The 17,405-nt window shown below is 35.4% G+C and overlaps 3 protein-coding genes and 2 long non-coding RNA genes across 9 annotated transcripts; 2 read left to right on the top strand and 3 right to left on the bottom strand.

Annotated features, from left to right (window-relative positions):
• Positions 1–2,841: 2,841 nt before the first annotated feature.
• LOC142542714 (protein WHAT'S THIS FACTOR 1 homolog, chloroplastic) lies at positions 2,842–4,885 on the bottom strand. The gene has a single exon (XM_075649501.1). The coding sequence runs from the start codon at positions 4,518–4,520 to the stop codon at positions 3,327–3,329; it is 1,194 nt and encodes a 397-aa protein (XP_075505616.1). The 5' UTR covers positions 4,521–4,885; the 3' UTR covers positions 2,842–3,326.
• A 1,189-nt stretch (positions 4,886–6,074) lies between these two features.
• On the top strand, positions 6,075–6,941 carry LOC142542717 (uncharacterized). Its single transcript, XR_012819571.1, has 3 exons — positions 6,075–6,354; positions 6,476–6,617; positions 6,706–6,941. It is a non-coding gene; the product is annotated as an uncharacterized LOC142542717 (long non-coding RNA).
• Positions 6,942–8,299: 1,358 nt separating this feature from the next.
• LOC142542715 (large ribosomal subunit protein eL27-like) lies at positions 8,300–8,957 on the bottom strand. Its single transcript, XM_075649502.1, has one exon. The coding sequence runs from the start codon at positions 8,940–8,942 to the stop codon at positions 8,436–8,438; it is 507 nt and encodes a 168-aa protein (XP_075505617.1). The 5' UTR covers positions 8,943–8,957; the 3' UTR covers positions 8,300–8,435.
• Positions 8,958–9,107: 150 nt separating this feature from the next.
• On the top strand, positions 9,108–11,300 carry LOC142542716 (uncharacterized). 2 transcript variants are annotated; one of them, XR_012819570.1, is made up of 4 exons: positions 9,108–9,376; positions 9,934–10,360; positions 10,458–10,633; positions 11,014–11,300. It is a non-coding gene; the product is annotated as an uncharacterized LOC142542716 (long non-coding RNA). The 2 variants fall into 2 exon arrangements; XR_012819569.1 differs by having other exon boundaries at positions 10,458–11,297.
• Positions 11,301–11,857: 557 nt separating this feature from the next.
• LOC142542718 (uncharacterized) lies at positions 11,858–16,143 on the bottom strand. 4 transcript variants are annotated; one of them, XM_075649504.1, is made up of 6 exons: positions 15,938–16,143; positions 14,427–15,514; positions 12,688–13,057; positions 12,428–12,464; positions 12,231–12,328; positions 11,858–12,138 (listed from the first exon to the last, which is right to left on the bottom strand). In XM_075649504.1, the coding sequence occupies exons 2-3, from the start codon at positions 15,451–15,453 to the stop codon at positions 12,723–12,725; spliced, it is 1,362 nt and encodes a 453-aa protein (XP_075505619.1). In that variant the 5' UTR covers positions 15,454–15,514; positions 15,938–16,143; the 3' UTR covers positions 11,858–12,138; positions 12,231–12,328; positions 12,428–12,464; positions 12,688–12,722. The 4 variants fall into 4 exon arrangements, with proteins under 4 accessions (XP_075505619.1, XP_075505620.1, XP_075505622.1 ...); XM_075649505.1 differs by having other exon boundaries at positions 12,231–12,464; positions 14,427–15,511; XM_075649507.1 differs by lacking the exon at positions 12,428–12,464.
• Positions 16,144–17,405: the final 1,262 nt, after the last annotated feature.

A 17,405-nucleotide genomic window follows, 5' to 3' on the forward strand; every position in this document is an offset into this window, starting at 1 on the left:
TTCCAAGATGACTTACTAGCTTTTACATTACTGGGTTCGTTTCATAGTGGAGTAGGCCTAAAGATGTTCTTGCAATTTTGAATAGAAAACACCCCAATTTGGATTGCTTATCTGAAAATTAACAAGCACAATTTAAGGAGAGAGAGAGAGGGGAAAAAGGGTTTGTTTGTTTTTTTTTTTAAAGGAGCTTTTTGCAATGATTATTCTTCATTTTCATGGGTTACACAATTGATGGTGAAATGTGAGCGTAACACCCACAAACAAGAAATCCAGCGCCGTGACTGATAAATATTCACTTTTTCTTGGTGGATGCAAGCCAAACTCAATCCATAATACCCTATCAATTAAACGGTATGATCAATTATTAGTCGTTTTATCGAAATATATATATGTTAGTGGCGATGATCATAACAATTACACACTTTATTCGAATCTATTTAACATGTATTAACCAAAATCCTAATTTACAACGTTTTATACTATGGAAATATATTGAAATAGTAATTTTCATAACAAGAAATAGTTAAAATGTTAGCTTAAGTACTGCTTATTTATTAATCTACATGTTCTTTTGTCCTGATCTCTACCCCACACTCTGATCTGTTCACCTAAACAAACATGAATCATTTCAGCGGAGAACTTTTTGATTGGTGCCAAATCGAAAAAGTACTCGATAGGAATTGAAACACATGATCTCCGACAGATAACATATAGATTACTAGGCCACAAGTTCGAATAATGGGAGAAAAAAAAGTTGTTCTAAAATGCAATAAGCAAGTGGGGTAGGAAATGCCATGTGTTTTTTTAAATTTTGCCATCTTTCTGCGAAGCCAGTGTCATTATTATTACAGGCTCCAAATAAGAAAATAGAATTTTGTAGGACCGAGCGTTTGTCGCTTTATCAAAAACTATAGCTAGAAGTAATGGTACAACTCAAATCTTTTAAACTGTACTGGAGCTCAAGCACCACGATTCGATCGCTCTACCAAGCAGGGACAATTATTGCAACTTACAATCTCCCTCTGCACTCCTTGCAATCAATGTGAATCGAACTCGTGATCTTGGCTCTGATACCAATTGTAAGAACGAGCGTTTGTCGCTTTACCAAGAGCTATAGCTAGTACTAATGGTGCAACTCAAATCTTTTAAACCGTACCGAAGCTCAAGCACCACGATTCGATCGCTCTACAAAACAGGGACAATTATTGCACCCAACAAATTTTTAATGCAATAATTTATTTAGAATAAAAGAATTTATTTACTTGTATTTTACTCCAATTTGCTGTCCTTGTCAAAAGTTCTTGTTTGTTTCCTCCACCCCACTTTCGCAAGCATCTTCCAACGATGAAATACACAATGGGACTTTAAAAGTGAGAGTGACTGAACCAAGAATCACGGATCATTTTTTTTAACCCATTTTAAATTTGGACAAACACCTTTTTTTGTGGTATATAATTTTCAAGTATATTTCTTGTGAGACGGTTTCAAGAATCTTCATCTGTGATATGGGTCAACCCTACCGATATTCACAATAAAAAATAATACTCTTAACATAAAAAATAATATTTTTTCATGGATGACCCAAATAAGATATCCGCCCCACAAAATACGACCCGTGAGACCGTATCACACAAGTTTTTGCCATAATTTTCATAATAATGGGATGGATCTATTAATTGCTGGATTTTAGGATGATATATATTTGATATTGTCCATTTTCTGGGGATTTCAAGTTTTTACCTTATGATTTAATAACTTTATTGTGATATAAAGTTCACATGTGATATATGGAAGATTTTAAAAATATTCAATTATATTTAATTATGATAAAATTGTGGTACATAATAATTGGGCCCTCGGGCCATAATTGAAAAGATGAAAACTTTGGTCTTACCATCTCATATAGCCTATTGCTGAATGCTGATAATAATAATTTAAATACTTAGTATTAACTCACACACATGTATGTGTATGTCTTGTTTTTTTCAAAAAAATCGAATTTTTTTTATTTATTAAAATATAGAGATTTTCATATAAAAATAATTAAGGTATTTCGGGAATTGAAATTTTAACATCTCACATTGACTTTTTTGCTAGGAAATCTGTAGAATAATTTAAGCAAAATTAAAATTGGTTAATTATTGAAAAAAAAAAGTAATTTATTGGTAGTAATATTTTCAAAATAAATTGATTCATCTATATTTGTAAACATAATCGAGAAATTCCTCTATAGGGCGGGGGAAAGAGGAGCACTTGGTCTTCGAATCATAAGTAGTCAAGGGGGGAAAAAAAGAAAAAAAAAATCAATTCCAAAAAAGCAAAAACTTATGTGAGACGGTCTTACATGTCGTATTTGTAAGACATATATCTTATTTGGGTCATCCATGAAAGAATATTACTTTTTATGTTAAGAGTATTACTTTTTATTGTAAATAACGGTATGGTTGAGAGATAAAGATTCGTGAGACCGTCTCACAAGATTCCTACATTTCCAAAAAAATAAACGAAAAAAAAAACTAACTTTTTGATGGAGGCTATTTTCTTGATTAATTAAAAAGCAGGCATGAACAGTTGCTCCAATTGAAATGAAGAGTTTTTTGAAGCAAAAAGAAGTTAAATATTAAATAAAACTTCCCAAAAACTTTTATCGTTTCTTCATCATTCATGGATTGAGATGCAATATCTGTAGTCGTTTTTCTCTATTTTAATTTTCTTTACAATCTCTCGATATTGTTTCTAATAAAAAAAAAATTACAACTTTCAAAATTGAACATACAATGTCAAGTTTTTACAGTTTGTTCTTTTTATGAGGCAAATTTATGAATATTCAGAACATGTGACCATCAATGGCAGCACCTTTGTGTAAGAATTTATGGAATATCTTAACAAAAATGAACAAATGGATAATATATGGAGGAAATCGAGTTTTTAGTTAACTACTGAAACTACTGGTTTGTAATATTTAGTCCCAAACTAGTTGGAATTGGCCCCCGAAAGATAGCATCTAGGCAACAAAAACTTATAATGTTTATGCGCATAGCTAAGAAGAAACATATGCACATTTTTCCCAATTCTTGGATTCTGATAACCCAAACATCGACCAATAAGGATTCAGACTTCCTAAAACGATAATGACTACCCGACCCGATAAACCCAAATCCGAACCCGACGCCCACCCCTACATGCTATATGTTTGCTGATCAAAACATTAATCATGAAAACATGACTTGTCATCCAAATACTTTTCCAGCAGCCAAAATCTTGTAACTATGAGGAAAGTGAACTAGTTGGGATTAAAGGAATGTTTTTAAAAGAGTGCAGCAAAGTTAATTGACAGCAGAGGATGTTGAAGCCCCCGCATCTAAACTCTCATCTTTCCTACCCATCAAGGCCACAAATTTGTCCCTGAATCCTATAAGAGGACATTTATCAATTAGGTTCGATCCATCGTACGCCTCCTTCAGGAATACAGTACTCGGCCCACCTTTATTAGTGATATAAAATATGCCATGATGCTTAATCAAACAAAGCAATAATCTAGCCGGCAAACGATACTCTGCATGGAATGCATCAAGCTGACCTGTATCCAATCTCTTCTCGATAGTCAAACTTAGGAACTCGTGAAGCACTGCCACCGCTCTCTTCCGAGCTTTTGCATCTGCAGCTTCAAACCTCCTGGCATTCAAGTATGGAGAAGGGAAATCCAGTTTCTGCCACCTCCGGACTTCCTCTAAATAACTCATGTTCGGCCTAAAACCAGCGGGAAAATTCAAGTGAAATGAGTAAGGACCGATAAAGTTGCCATCTCTTGACACAGTTGCCCTATGTAAATGGCCACAGGAGGTCGATATCTCTTGGCGTGCCAGCCTCTCCTCGCGAGAAGTCACTGCTAGCGAAGAATCCCAATTCTCCAATTGCAGATATGATACCCCGTTGAAATCACTCAGTTTAAAAAAAATCGGGTACTTTAGAATAAGTGAATTCTTGAAGTCACTTGGCAACCCCAACTCACTTCTGATCATCTCGATTTTTTCCAACGGAAGCCTGCAATCAACTGAAAGCATCAGCAACTTCCTTAAATTCCTAACCAGAATGGGTTCCATTTGCACCATCACCGAACCTTCTAAAGACGCAATCTTTTTTGCCTTCTCACTCAAAGAAACCGCCGGTGGTGATCTCTCACTCTGCCCTCCGGTAACACGAAAAATGGAAGGATATTTTTCAATGACAGCCATGCAATTCCATTTCTTCACAAACCCAACTTCCTTCTCAAGGTCTCTGAGCAATAGAGACTCGGTTTTCCGTGATTGGATGATGGACTTCAGCTGTATAATCAGCGCTGGTTTCTTACGGAGCTCCATCACTCTGTCCAGTTCACGTTCCCTATGATATACTTTTTTCTTGGGTTTTCTCCCCCCAGTGCTTTTGTGCACAATTTGGATAAACCTGTGACCTGAAGATGCATAAAACACTTCACATTTCACGGAAGGTTTCCGCAATTTAGGCAGCTGAAAAATCATCGAACATCCGCACAATCAGTCGATTTCTATGGCGCAAATGGTCGAACACCTTAAATGCGGCGGTTGTATCAAATCATTTGGCTAAAACTTACAAATAACCACTGCTGTCTGCCTGCTGTAACCACTGCTGTCTGCCTGCTGTAATAACCACTGCTGTCCGGGCATTCGCTTCCATTGGGTCTCCATTTATCACGGTCAAGTAAAAAAGAATTAAGATAACATTATATTCCTAATCTCAACACTCATTTATTTGTATTAAAACTGACAAGTATGAAATGCATCGAATTTTTTTCTTAAAACTTAGATTTTTAAGTCCCATGAAAATTCGTATTACCTTCAAATCTCCTATAAAAACAGAGCAAAAACATTACACACACATGCTTGAATAATTTCTTATAGAAATTTTTAAGTGAAAGATACCATATTGTATTAATTATTAAATAATTAAAATTATTTATTTAAAACTTATATTAATAATATATTAGATTTATATAATCAATGGTGAGTATTTTTAATATATATAAAAAAATAGATTTGAAGTGTTGAAAAGAATTTAAAAAATTATGAAAAAAGCATTTTTACTCTTATATTTTTATCTCTTTGTCATTTTGGTTTTCTTTATTGTCAAAATCTGAATTTTAATCATATATTTTTCATTTTTTTGTCAGATTTAGTCATTTATCGGTATGCACACATCAGCAGCACATTGTTTTCATATTGAAAAAATCTAAAATTGTAAAAAAATAAAGATAATGGATTAAAATTGAAATTTGAAAATATAAGTAATCAAAATCACAAAATAATAAATATATAAAAATAAAAATGAATATTATTCAACTCAGATTATGTCGAAATCATTGATGACAAAAACTTATGTGAGACGGTCTCACGGTCGTATTTTGTGAAACGAACCTCTTATTGGGTCATCAATGAAAAAGTAGTACTTTTTATGCTAAGAATATCACTTTTTATTGTGAATATCGGTGGGTTGTCAATTCTCACAGATAAAGATTCGTGAGACCGTCTCACAAGAGAGCTACACATCATTCATGCCCAACCAGCCGACTAAACATATGACCAATATCACTTGGCAATCTACTTATCCATCTTTTTTACTACTATTATTATTACATTTACTTAACCATTATGGTAAAATAGGAAACTCATATTTGATGACCATGAATGTTAATCGATATTTATATGTACAATTGATAATATAATACTACAACTGAATTTTGGAATGAGCAAATGTTAACTATCAAATCCTCATCTGTTGGCAGGATTTCAGAATAAAATTTGTTACAAATTATTTGCTGCATTTTGTATTACATTATCCAAACAAATGAACAATTAACTGCAAAATCGATATAACACTGGAAGCATGCACGTGAACTTGCCTAGAAGGAGCTAGGAACCTTAATTCATAAGATTCATATTGTGAAGTCAATATTCCGTAATATTGTAGCACACTTTTGTTGGGTTGCGAAGCTTAGATAAATTCACACGTAGCAACAACCCGTCGAACGAATTCCCGAAGAAAATGTCATTAATAATCCACATGTACACGCTTTGGGATATAATTTTCTTCCTTGTGCGCGTTATAAACCTACTCAAAGCCTATATATGTCCGCCATGGCCATGGACTCTTCCCGTAAAATTTGTCACTTATCCTTGACAACAAATACAAGATATCATCTATATATAAACACAAACATCGTAGCGTTAATAGTTGATCATCAACACCATTTCTTCTCGTATTTTTTGTGTCGGCACAAGGAAGCGCGACTTTTAAGTCACTGAACCATGAATCCAAACCATCAAAACCAACTTCCGGGTAAGAGTTTTTTGATCTTTTCAGTTGCTATATGAATGTCTCGTTTTACCTACATCATGAAATCACGCTGCTGTTCTCTGTGTCTTATTATCTGATTATATGTCTTATCCTTGTCTCCAAGCTTCCTATCCTTCCACCACAACACAGAACACCGCCTATGTCATGGCTCCTCCACCCATAGGTTATCCTACAAAGGACGATCACGACAAAGAGCGTGTGCCCGTGGAAACCAAGAGCAGAGGAGATGGATTCTTGAAAGGATGGTAAGATCCTCAACCTCTCTATAATGTGATCTATTCTTCTAGTCAAAATATACCAGCACTTGACTTTGGACCTCTGCTATGCCCGCAGTCTCGCTGGACTTTGCTGCTGCTGCTGTCTGGACATGTGCTTCTGATGAGACATCAGAATAACCACGATTGTTACGTTGGCTTGATTTTCATACTAAGTTGTAATAAGGATATGGCCGTTTGCTGAAGCCATACAGTTTTTTATGTAAATGGGTTTAGTACTTTTACTATTTTTTCATGATAATGCAGACGCTTATGGGTAGTATTTCTCAGAAATATGTCAAGACATTTGCTTCATTTGAGTCTCCATTCATCACAATAAAGCAAAACATAAATAAAGACAGCAATAGTGAAAATCTTGCTTACATACATTTTTCACGCAGATGAATGATAACATTCACAACCCCAACTTCACATTGTTGCGCATTCTGAATACAAGAAATGAGAAGACATCTGTTCTGAGGTTCGAGGCTTCACAAAAAATTAATACACATGCATACAACATTCTACCCAAGTTCTTCATAGTACGATAGCGAACCAAATGCTCACCACAAATTTGTTTAATTTTATTTCATCTATTTATATTGAAAACACACAGTATGCCTGCATTCCAATCCTTCCAACCAGTCTCCACTCTCCATGCAAAGCGGCCATATGCCACATTATATTTGTGTATGATATTTCCAGAATTTAGCACTTCTGATTCAACAAACACATAGAGGCATTTCTTGATTTATTTATTGAGTTTGCCAGAACATTTCTAAAACTTGAGGGTTCTTATTCATAAAAGACAATAATATAACAATCTGGTCAAAAGAACAAATTTGGACTCCAAAGGAACGAAATTGCACCACTTTTCCGTGCTATGGAACATTTCACCTACATATAACATCTCAACAAAACAGATACTCAAAAATTCTAGAATAAAAGCTCGTAAATCAGGGGTGATGTTAAAGCTGCAATTATTGTCATTGACTTCCAAATAAGCCTAACATTCATTAGTAGTGTTAAAATTTGGAAGAGTAACAAATGCAGCTTCTCGAAAGGTAATAACCAAAAGGAGTAACAGAGTTACCTGATTGAATTCAAGGCCATTGATTCAACACAGAGTACACACAGAGACTCAATTAGATGTATTACATAACTTTGAATTGCCAGAGTTTTTCAAACAAAATTGTAAAGAAGTGCAAAGATTTATTGGCATACAAACAAACAGAAAAAAACCACCAAAGAAACAAGTATAACATAAATGTTTTGAAGCAATATGATCAGAAAGTGCATAATAAAACTGTTAGAGCCAAATGCGCTCCAATTTCAGGAGGAGGAGAATATTGAGCCAATTGAAGGAGTCTTGCTCTCCGATCCCTAGTCGAAAGACAATAGGAGAAACAGAGACAATTTGCCGCAAAAGTAATAAACTCATTTTGATAAAAAAAATGTTGCCTTTCATAGTACCATAATCATAGAAGCTGTTAAGCCCCATGTTTAAAACTCCAATTCCAAAGCTAATGCAGGAAGTTAAATACTGAAATTAATGGGTATACACAAACATATAGCCCGTCCGCAATTTCAGCATTGTCTCTGGCTCGTAACAGAAACAGTCCACGCATTATGCATCATTATCAATGGTAAAACTCGATCAATGAAGGCAGAAAGAGAACAAATCTACCGATACCTTCACCAACATCTCATATAATCCACAAATGGAATTAAAATAAGCTAGGAATATAATCTGCATTGCACATGACGAAATACCCGAAACAAAAGAACACTGGTCATATCTCTTTCTGCTTAAAACCTGAGCTTAGAGAAAAACCAACGATTCTTCCCAGTCTTAAACCTCTCCTCGAACCTGGACTTGATCTCCTTGCAAGCAGTCACCTTCTTGTCACGAGAGACTAGCGCATCAGGGGCGACGATGTCTTTAAGATCGACATCGAGCGTGTATCGCGTGGGCATAATGTGATTGTAGTTGACGAGCTTGACGAAGGCCTTCACGCGTGACTTCTTGGCCTGCTTCTTGGCAGAGTCCTTCCGGATGACCTTGCTAGGGTACTTGGCGATTCCCGCGACGAGGCAGTGGCCGTAAGGTCGATCGCGAGTGCCGTCGTCGTAGTTCTTCACGATCGTCGCTTTGTGACCAGCAAACCGTCCCTGCAGAAGGATCACCGCCTTGTTCGGCTTCAGGAACTTCACCATTCTGCGTATGTTCGCGGACTGCCTGTGAACAGGGCCTGGACTGAGGGTGTGACGTTCGGCTAAATTAGGGTTAGGTTTCTGCGTTTGATTTTGGGGCATATAAATCGATGTTTGTTTATATGGGCCTTAACTTATTTGATTGTAGCAGGGCCAAAACTTTATGGGCCCAGCTTGAGCTGATGGCCCAATTAGATGTTAACTAGATCATATCCAGATCCATATCCGTTTTACACGTATAACCAGACAATAATTTCACAGAGCAAGATTGCTGAAGCTTAGCTCTGTTCAATTCAACCAATCAAGGAAAAGAAACTATTTTTGGTTGGCTATGTGTTTTGAGAGCTGCGTTCACAATTCGCAGCCGCAAATGATTGTTTCCACCTTGCCGACCCGCCACCGATCCCTCCTTCGCGCCGGAAATCCCAGCTCCGGCGACCTCGTCTAAACCCTGAAATCTTCACTTCTGTAATCACCCGTTTTCACACACACCCACCCCTCTCTTTCTCCCATGGCTGTTGGCTTCAGGGGTGGAGGTATATTAGGGGTTGGGATTGGGCTTCAGCCCACCTAATATTTTTTTAAAAAAAAATTAATTATGATTTATTTTAAAAATTTTATTTATCAGCCTCAAAATTCAATCTATTTTTTTTTCTTTTTTCACCTGTCTATGTCTAGATCTCTATTATTTTTTCTCAAACTATCACAATTTTTATTACTAATAGGTCGTAATTTCATCAGTATCGTCATTTTTCAAAATCGATCTGTAGATTCGAAAAATACGAAGTGTGTTAGTCAAAAACAACTGTTCGAAAATTACCGGGAAATGGGAAAAAACAAAGTAGTACAAGAAATATGCAGTTATCTGTTATACATATGAATCACGTTCCCCCTTGTTTTAGGAATCCAGTGTTCTTTAAGTTCTTGGCTCATGCATAGTGGAAGTATCTTTGATTTCTGTGAATCAGTCAATGCCTGTAAATCTTAATCTCATTCTTGGTACTGTCTGATGCATGGCTTAATTCAGATACTTTCTGCACCCCGAATCATTAATAAACTTGCATGAATTATTGATAGACCTTATTCCTTGCAGAGTGTTGAAGATACCGATGATATGTTTGACGACTTGTTCAGAAAGTATGGGAAGGTGGTCTTCCGAAGCAATGACCAGAAGTCTGCTAGTGCAGAGGTTGATGATGATGCTGAAAGCTTGTCTTATAAGCTATTTTCATTTGTATGCTGATCCGTGGACGGAGAAAGCCTGAGAGGTCACCCCATTTTGAACCCAAGATGGACCAAGAGGCCTATCTTTCCTTTGATTGTTTCACTCTTTTTGCATAACCGTTTATCTAATATGTTTCTGTTGTTGATGCAGTTGCAGTTGCAGTTGCTTTAGCCAAAGTTGCAAGTGATGTAAAGGCAGCAGAATTAAGAGTTCTTTTTCTGAAGCCTTTGGTGTATTGGACTCGGTTTTTTATCATTGCCACCGTGTTTTCTCGGCCTCAAATCGATGCCATTGGGTAAGACATCTTCTTTGTGATGTTTGGCAGCTTTAACAATTCCATTAATCATATCACCCTTCTCATCAATAATTATTAAGATCTTTTTGTTCTCCAGCTCCAAAATGAAAGATTTAGCAGAAACACAATATGGAAGAACAGCATCTGGAAATTCTAAACCCAAATTCATGGACATTACTGGACTTTGTTAAGTGTCTCCTGCAGAGTTGTAACAATTAGACTGCCTCCAAGTGCCTCAGGCCGATGTTTGGAACTGTCTTAGCTGGAAATCTAGTTAGGATCATCTTTACTAAAAGTAATGATTAAATTGTATATCCGCCATCAGTACATTCCATCTGGAATCTTTACCCGTTCTCTGTTACATGTATTTAGTTATTATTCCTTAAAAATTTCCTAATTTTATCGCATTTTCTATTCTCTTGTTCAATTTTAAAATTAGATCATGATAAGATTCAATATAAAATATTAGTGGCCTAACCTGGACCCGACCAAACCCGAATCCGAGTATGTCTGATCAATTTTTCAATAGAAGTTATTTTTGTCAATCCGACCCATCAGTAGCCCAGGCGAAGTAGAACTGGCCTGCCCTATTTACTAAATGAGTCCATCATTGCAAAATTGTCTGGCTTAACCATATATATACACTTTTGCAGGTGATGTAGTGGTGCATATATTTCTTCCTCAGCAAAGAGCTTTCTACAACTTGGAAGAGTTCTACGGCAATGCTACTTCGATAGTGCTACCATTTGAAAACAAACGATTTGGTGGTTTAAAATTATAGCAGACGACGCATTCTTCAGATCTAACCGTTGATGCATGACGATGCTCCTCTTGTTGAAAGGAGGCTGTGCACACACTCTTGACTTTTCCTATGCATCGTCTCGAGTCAGGATCACCATGGTTGTTTTACCATAGTGCAGTGTTGTCTGGAGAAACATGCACCTGCTTCTTGTACAGTGTTGTCTGGAGAAACATGCACCTGCTTCTTGTATTATCATTGCTTTGATAGGAGACAATAGGCATTTTGAATTCCAGATGTACATTTGGGTTCTGTATTGATGTAATTTGTTTGAAATTGGCAATTTAAATTGCTATCTTGGCTTTTTAAATAATCAAATCAAGTACAAAAGTGTATATATATATAAATAACATATGCTGCTATAGGTAGGCTGGGTGGAAGCTGGATGGTTAAATAATCTAGCTTCATCTGGTTGGGTTTTATTCAGTCGGTACCCGCCACAGTAAATTTTTTTCTTGGGAAAACACAAAAATGTATCTCAATCTCTATTTACAGCTAAATATTGGGGTTAATTTGTTTGATAAATATTAAAAAAATAATTTTCGTAGAAAGACAAAAATGGTAAATCAATAATATTTTATGTGATTATATTTTCAAATGACATACATCTATGTATGGATAACTCTCAAGAGTGAATACTGATGAAATTATTATGTTTTTAGGATGATAATTAATTTTATTGTAGCAAATAAAAAATATGTCCAAAACCAAATACAATATCATTTATATTCATCAAAATCCCAAACTTTATCATTCAATCCAAATATATCATCATTATTTATCTTACACTAACTCCACATCATATCCAACAAGCACAATATAGTTTAGCGAGACATAATCAATCCTACTCTGTTCTCAAGATTTATGCGTTTACATAGATTTTTTCTATTCCCGGTGACAAAAAAGCAGCCTCAGCACGAGGCATAAAGCTGCTGCCAAGCGGTCTAGGACTGGTCACCCCATGAGTAAGAACCAATTCCTGCAAAACAAATTGACAGAAATGAGAGTTGAAAATTCTGGTGGGATAAAACCCCCTCAACCTCGGTGTTTGTGTTATAACATGACACTTACCATGTCTGGATGAGCAGTTGAATTACGCGACGAGGCCAACATCTAATCATCACAGTAGAACTAGGAACAGGCTTTCAGTGAATGAATAGATACCGAAACTGAAACTCCAAAAGAACCGACACGGAAGCCATTGATGAATTCATTAGAATCTAAAATCAGGATAGTTTTTCATACGTTCAAATTCAAGAAGTTCTTACATTGAACTCATTCTCTACATCCACATACAAGTTTAACCTGCAGCTTCATTCAAAATTTACATGTCACGTTTACCAAAAATAACAGTTTTTCTTTATAAATGGAAAGCAGCAGCAAAGGGAAAATCAAGGATGACAATTAGAATTTCGGAGGCAGGAAGCCCAGTTCAGAGAAAAACATGCTCTGTTTTTCACTCAGAGATGGAAAATAACATAAGCACGGTCAGCAAATTAACAAAATAAGTCACAAGTATCAAAGTTACCGGTTATGAAGATGCCATTTTGTGTTTCATTAAGCTTATTCAATACTATTAGTCTCGGACCATCCAGGCTCATAGGTTTCAAGCAACCCAATCTTTGCCTTGTTAGGGAGATCATGCGGATGAACAAACGGAACTCCAGGTGGCCATCCAATCTCCATCCTTATATTTGCACACGGACTCTCAAGTGACTGAATGTGATTCTCACATTCCTTTAAAGTGCAGAATCTCAACTTAATGCCTTTCTTATCAGCAATATCTTGAATCCTCTCTTTTAGGACTCTCTGTGCCTCAAGACGAAGTCTCTTTGAGGGTGGAAGAGGTTTTTCCCTCGAATTGTTTTTCTTCCGCCCCATCATTGGTTTTGTAGATCCTGTACCAGCATTTAATCAATTCAAGAAACTGTTATAAACTTTGTACAGAGAGCAACTAGACAACAGGGAAAAGTTTTATGAAGCAAACTTCGTTATACAAATGGCCGTTCATACCATTTTTCTTGAACTTTGAAATCTAAAGGTGCAACAAATGATGAATAAACAATGGCCCTCCCATTAATGATACAAATTATATCGTCTCCTTTTCTTAATTTGACATGAAGTATAAGTTCCATATTTTGATAGCAAAACTGCTAAATCAATATACTCCGCTTTTATTCTTCTCCCTCGGATGTGCAATAACTGATGCACTTACAATGCTCTGGATGATGTAAAACGAGACTACTACTTTTTGTTTAAAGAAAGTCGGATTGTTTAATTATATGCAGAGTAGGGAATCTCCGCTTCTTGTTATCAGGATATTTACCCCTACTGTCACAAAAACAGAATAAATAAATCTTACTCCGGAAAATGTTTAATTTATGGTGCTAATTTGTTTCCCCTTGACAATTCAAGCTATTACAAATATTCCAAACTAACAACTGGAAAAAATAATGAACAAAATTATCTTTAAACTTATTAAGTCAGAACACCAATATTATGGTCATAAAATACAAATCAAAGCATGCTTTGCAAATTCCAACAGAAACATGCCTAGTCTAATAGAGACGTCATCATCAAAAGTCCTTTACACGCCACTGCCGGTGCTTGTTTGAGTTCCTCACCCTCATTTATAGTTCACATTCAATCATATGCTATCTTCATCATTTGATTTCGATGCATCATGCATGGAAGGGTGGGAATTTGTGCTTAACCATTTAAATCAAACAACCAGATAGCTAAGAGGTATGGAAAACCGCATCCTCATAAATATGTGAGGAAATCACTAACAAAGGAAAAGACTAAAAAAGTTGGATTGTGAATTAATAAAGTTTGAGTTCCTCACCCTCATTTATAGTTCACATTCAATCACATGATATCTTCATCATTTGATTTCAATGCATCATGCATGGAAGGGTAAGAATTTGTGCGTAAACATTTAAATCAAACAACCAGATAGCTAAGAGGAATGGAAAACTGCATCCTCATAAATATCTGAGGAAATAACTAACAAAGTAAAAGACTAGAAAAGTTGGATTGTGAATTAATAAAGTTGCAGATAAGCGATATTTCCCACATGGGTCATACTTAATTCATGTTTGCAGAAAAATACACATTTTACTACTTCAGACAGCAAGTAATGCGATTGTCGGGGGAAAAATAGACTTTTTGGCACGCACAATCAATTACTTATCCACACAGAGATATTTACACTACCACATTTCCCAAAATATGTGACAGCAAAGGAGAAGATGAACCAATCCCAACCTTCTTGGGTTGCAGGGAAATTAAAAGTTGCAAAATTGTTCCTGTTCAGAAGTTGATCGGTAGATCTCTGCATGAAATCATCAACTGGTATAGGAAGCAGGAATTGAGAATCAACCCCATAGCCAGCAGCTTGCATCTCTGAACAATTGATGGTGGTCATGGATTTAGGCATGAGTTTGAATGCAAGAGAACAACGACCATACATAGTGCTCTGCAGATTACTTGTATCTGTTCGATACAGTGCAGCGTTGATGTAACCTGCCGTTGCCTGATATAAAGCAAGACCAGGATATATAATTGCTTCATCAGGCCCAAGATCACCATCCACAAGAACCCAATGACCATGAAAATCTCTTATATGCAAGCCAGCCTTATCTGACTTGATAAGAGTTAATAGGCTTCTGTCAACCTGATGCTCATCGTGATCAGAGAACATAACTAGCTGGCCATCTTCTCGAGCAGATAAATTATGATGCACAAAAGAAGGTCTTCCATGACAACAAACGGACAGTACAGATGATGATACTTCCCGATTTCTCAAAGGAACATTATCGAGTATTTCAGTGAAAGGCAAACTACGGAGATTTAAATAAAAGGCCATGGCATCCAATACGCCTCTACACGCTTTTCCAAGCAGCCCAAAAATATCAACTAAACCGGATGGAGGGATTTCAGTTTCATTAGCATGTTCGGTAGAAGTAACCCCAGGTCTGAAATCATAAGTCTCTTGCCACATTTGAGGATCTGCGTGGTAACCAGATGTTTTACACCATTCACGGGAATCATTAATTACATCTGTGGAAGGAAAGGGTGGCTTGTGAAGAAAGTAGAGTCGAGAAGACTCAAGACAGGACCTCAAAAGAGCCGCATCACAGATAGGTAATTGGATAATGGCAGCCGAATACTGAACCAATGATTGGGACAATGTTGAGACGGACAACTTGTATGCATCCGATGGAAGACCTTCAAGTGGTATTAGATCGACAAGTTTTACTCGAGCCAATGTTGGCAGGCCATTGCCTGCCATGGTATTCTGAAGAGACTCCAATTATACAGGATAGTAAAACAACCAAATTCCCAACGCCCTGCTGCATAAATTAATGTATATTATCAGAAAGATAGAATTATTGATAATTGAATTCAAGGCACAAATTCATTTCATGAAATAGGTGATTCTGATTTCCAAGAGAAATCTGCAGCGCATTACAACAAAAAATGAATTCACTTACCCTGAAATTAACTAAAATTCCAGTGAACATCCACCAAGCCGAAACAACTAAAATGAAAAATCGTGTCTTTTTCTTAAAAAATAAAAAAGAACCAAATTCAATGTGGTTGTTTCCATAACCAAATTAATATAAATAAAGTTTCAAGCTTGCCATTCTTTAGCATCACTATCAACCATCTAATAAATTTGACAATATTTTATAAGCAAAATAGAAAATAAGCGCGAAGAACGTAGAATCACAAGAACAATATGAGCCAGTGGGGGCTCAAGAAATGAAACCCACCTTCAATAAAGCTTCAAGATGCCGGATTTGAGGTTGTGAAAACTCCAGTTCCGACTAACTTCAACAAAATAGATCCTATCAAATTGAGAGAGAACCTTCGAATCATCGAATTCCCAATAGTTTATGGTTTTGCTTTGAGCTTCTTCTTCCTCGTCGATTAGGAATTCCAGTGGTGTTCAAACTAGCATTAGTAAATAATAATACTACTAATCATAAGAATCCAGGGGTGTCAAAATCCAACGTTACCCGTCAATCCGACACGATTTAAGGCCAAAAAAATTAGGTTCGAGATGGGGTTTTTCGGGTTTGGATTGGGTCCAGGTTGAATGGATTCGGGTTAGTACTATGTTAGACGGGTTTCAGGTTGGATCGGGTTGGATCGCGGGTTGACCCGCGAACTTTTTTTTTAAAATATTACTTATATTTTTATATATGGTATGTTTGAACAAAATTTATTGTATATTTATATATTAAATTTTCATCATTTAATATTTATTTTGCATATTTTTTTTTTTTAACAATTTTTTATTTGATTTAGTAAATATACTTTTAATTTTCTACGATTAAACTTTCAAATTTAAATCGAAAATTTTATTATCATGTGTTTAAATTAAAATATTATTATTATTTTTTATTTTTTTGAATTTTTTAATTAATTTTTTTAAAAAAATTTAAAAAAATAAATAAAATTCGGGTTAGGCGGGTTAGACGGGTTGAATCGGGTTATACGAGTTCGTGTTCGGGTTGGGGGTTTTCGGGTTGCTTCGAGTTCGGATTGGGTTCGGGTTGAAAAAAATAAAAAAAATTTCGCGGGTTGACTCGAAACCCGATCCAACTCACCCAATTGACACCCCTATAAAAATTCTTTAACTTTGGGTTTTTTATTTAAATAATAATGAATTATTTATTTACCAAAATATCATATTTTAAGTTTTTCAAAAAAAAAAAGTGTTTGAAATTCCATGCCCAACTTTAAAATAAATAAATAAATTGAGAGGCGACTTTTAATTTTTCAAGGGGTTATGAAAACTTTATTTTTTTATATTTTGATAAATCTAATTAATTTTTTATTGCTCAAATTAAATAACCTAATAATATAATAGCCTAATTATAATATTGACAAAAGACAATAATAGAGAATATGAAATAAATTAATAATAGGAATAGTATTTTAAATTTAATAATAATATATGAATAATATTTCCAAAATTAGGCGTGTACAAAATTCAATTTTTTTATATTTTTAATCTTTCTTAGATAGAAATTTTAATAGAAAGTATTTTTATTTTATTTTATTTTATTCCTAAAGTTCGCTTGATATGAATGAATCGGTTCTTTTTGTTTGGTTTTTTATGAAATATTTTGGATATATTTCATTCTGTCAAAAAAATCGATTTAATTTTCAGGGGAAAAAATTCAAACATTAGAATTCTATTTTAAAAATTGGATATAAAAATAATGAATTTTA

The sequence above is a fragment of the Primulina tabacum genome, chromosome 4 (genome assembly GCF_025594145.1).
Source record: "Primulina tabacum isolate GXHZ01 chromosome 4, ASM2559414v2, whole genome shotgun sequence".
NCBI classification, from domain to species: Eukaryota; Viridiplantae; Streptophyta; class Magnoliopsida; order Lamiales; family Gesneriaceae; genus Primulina; species Primulina tabacum.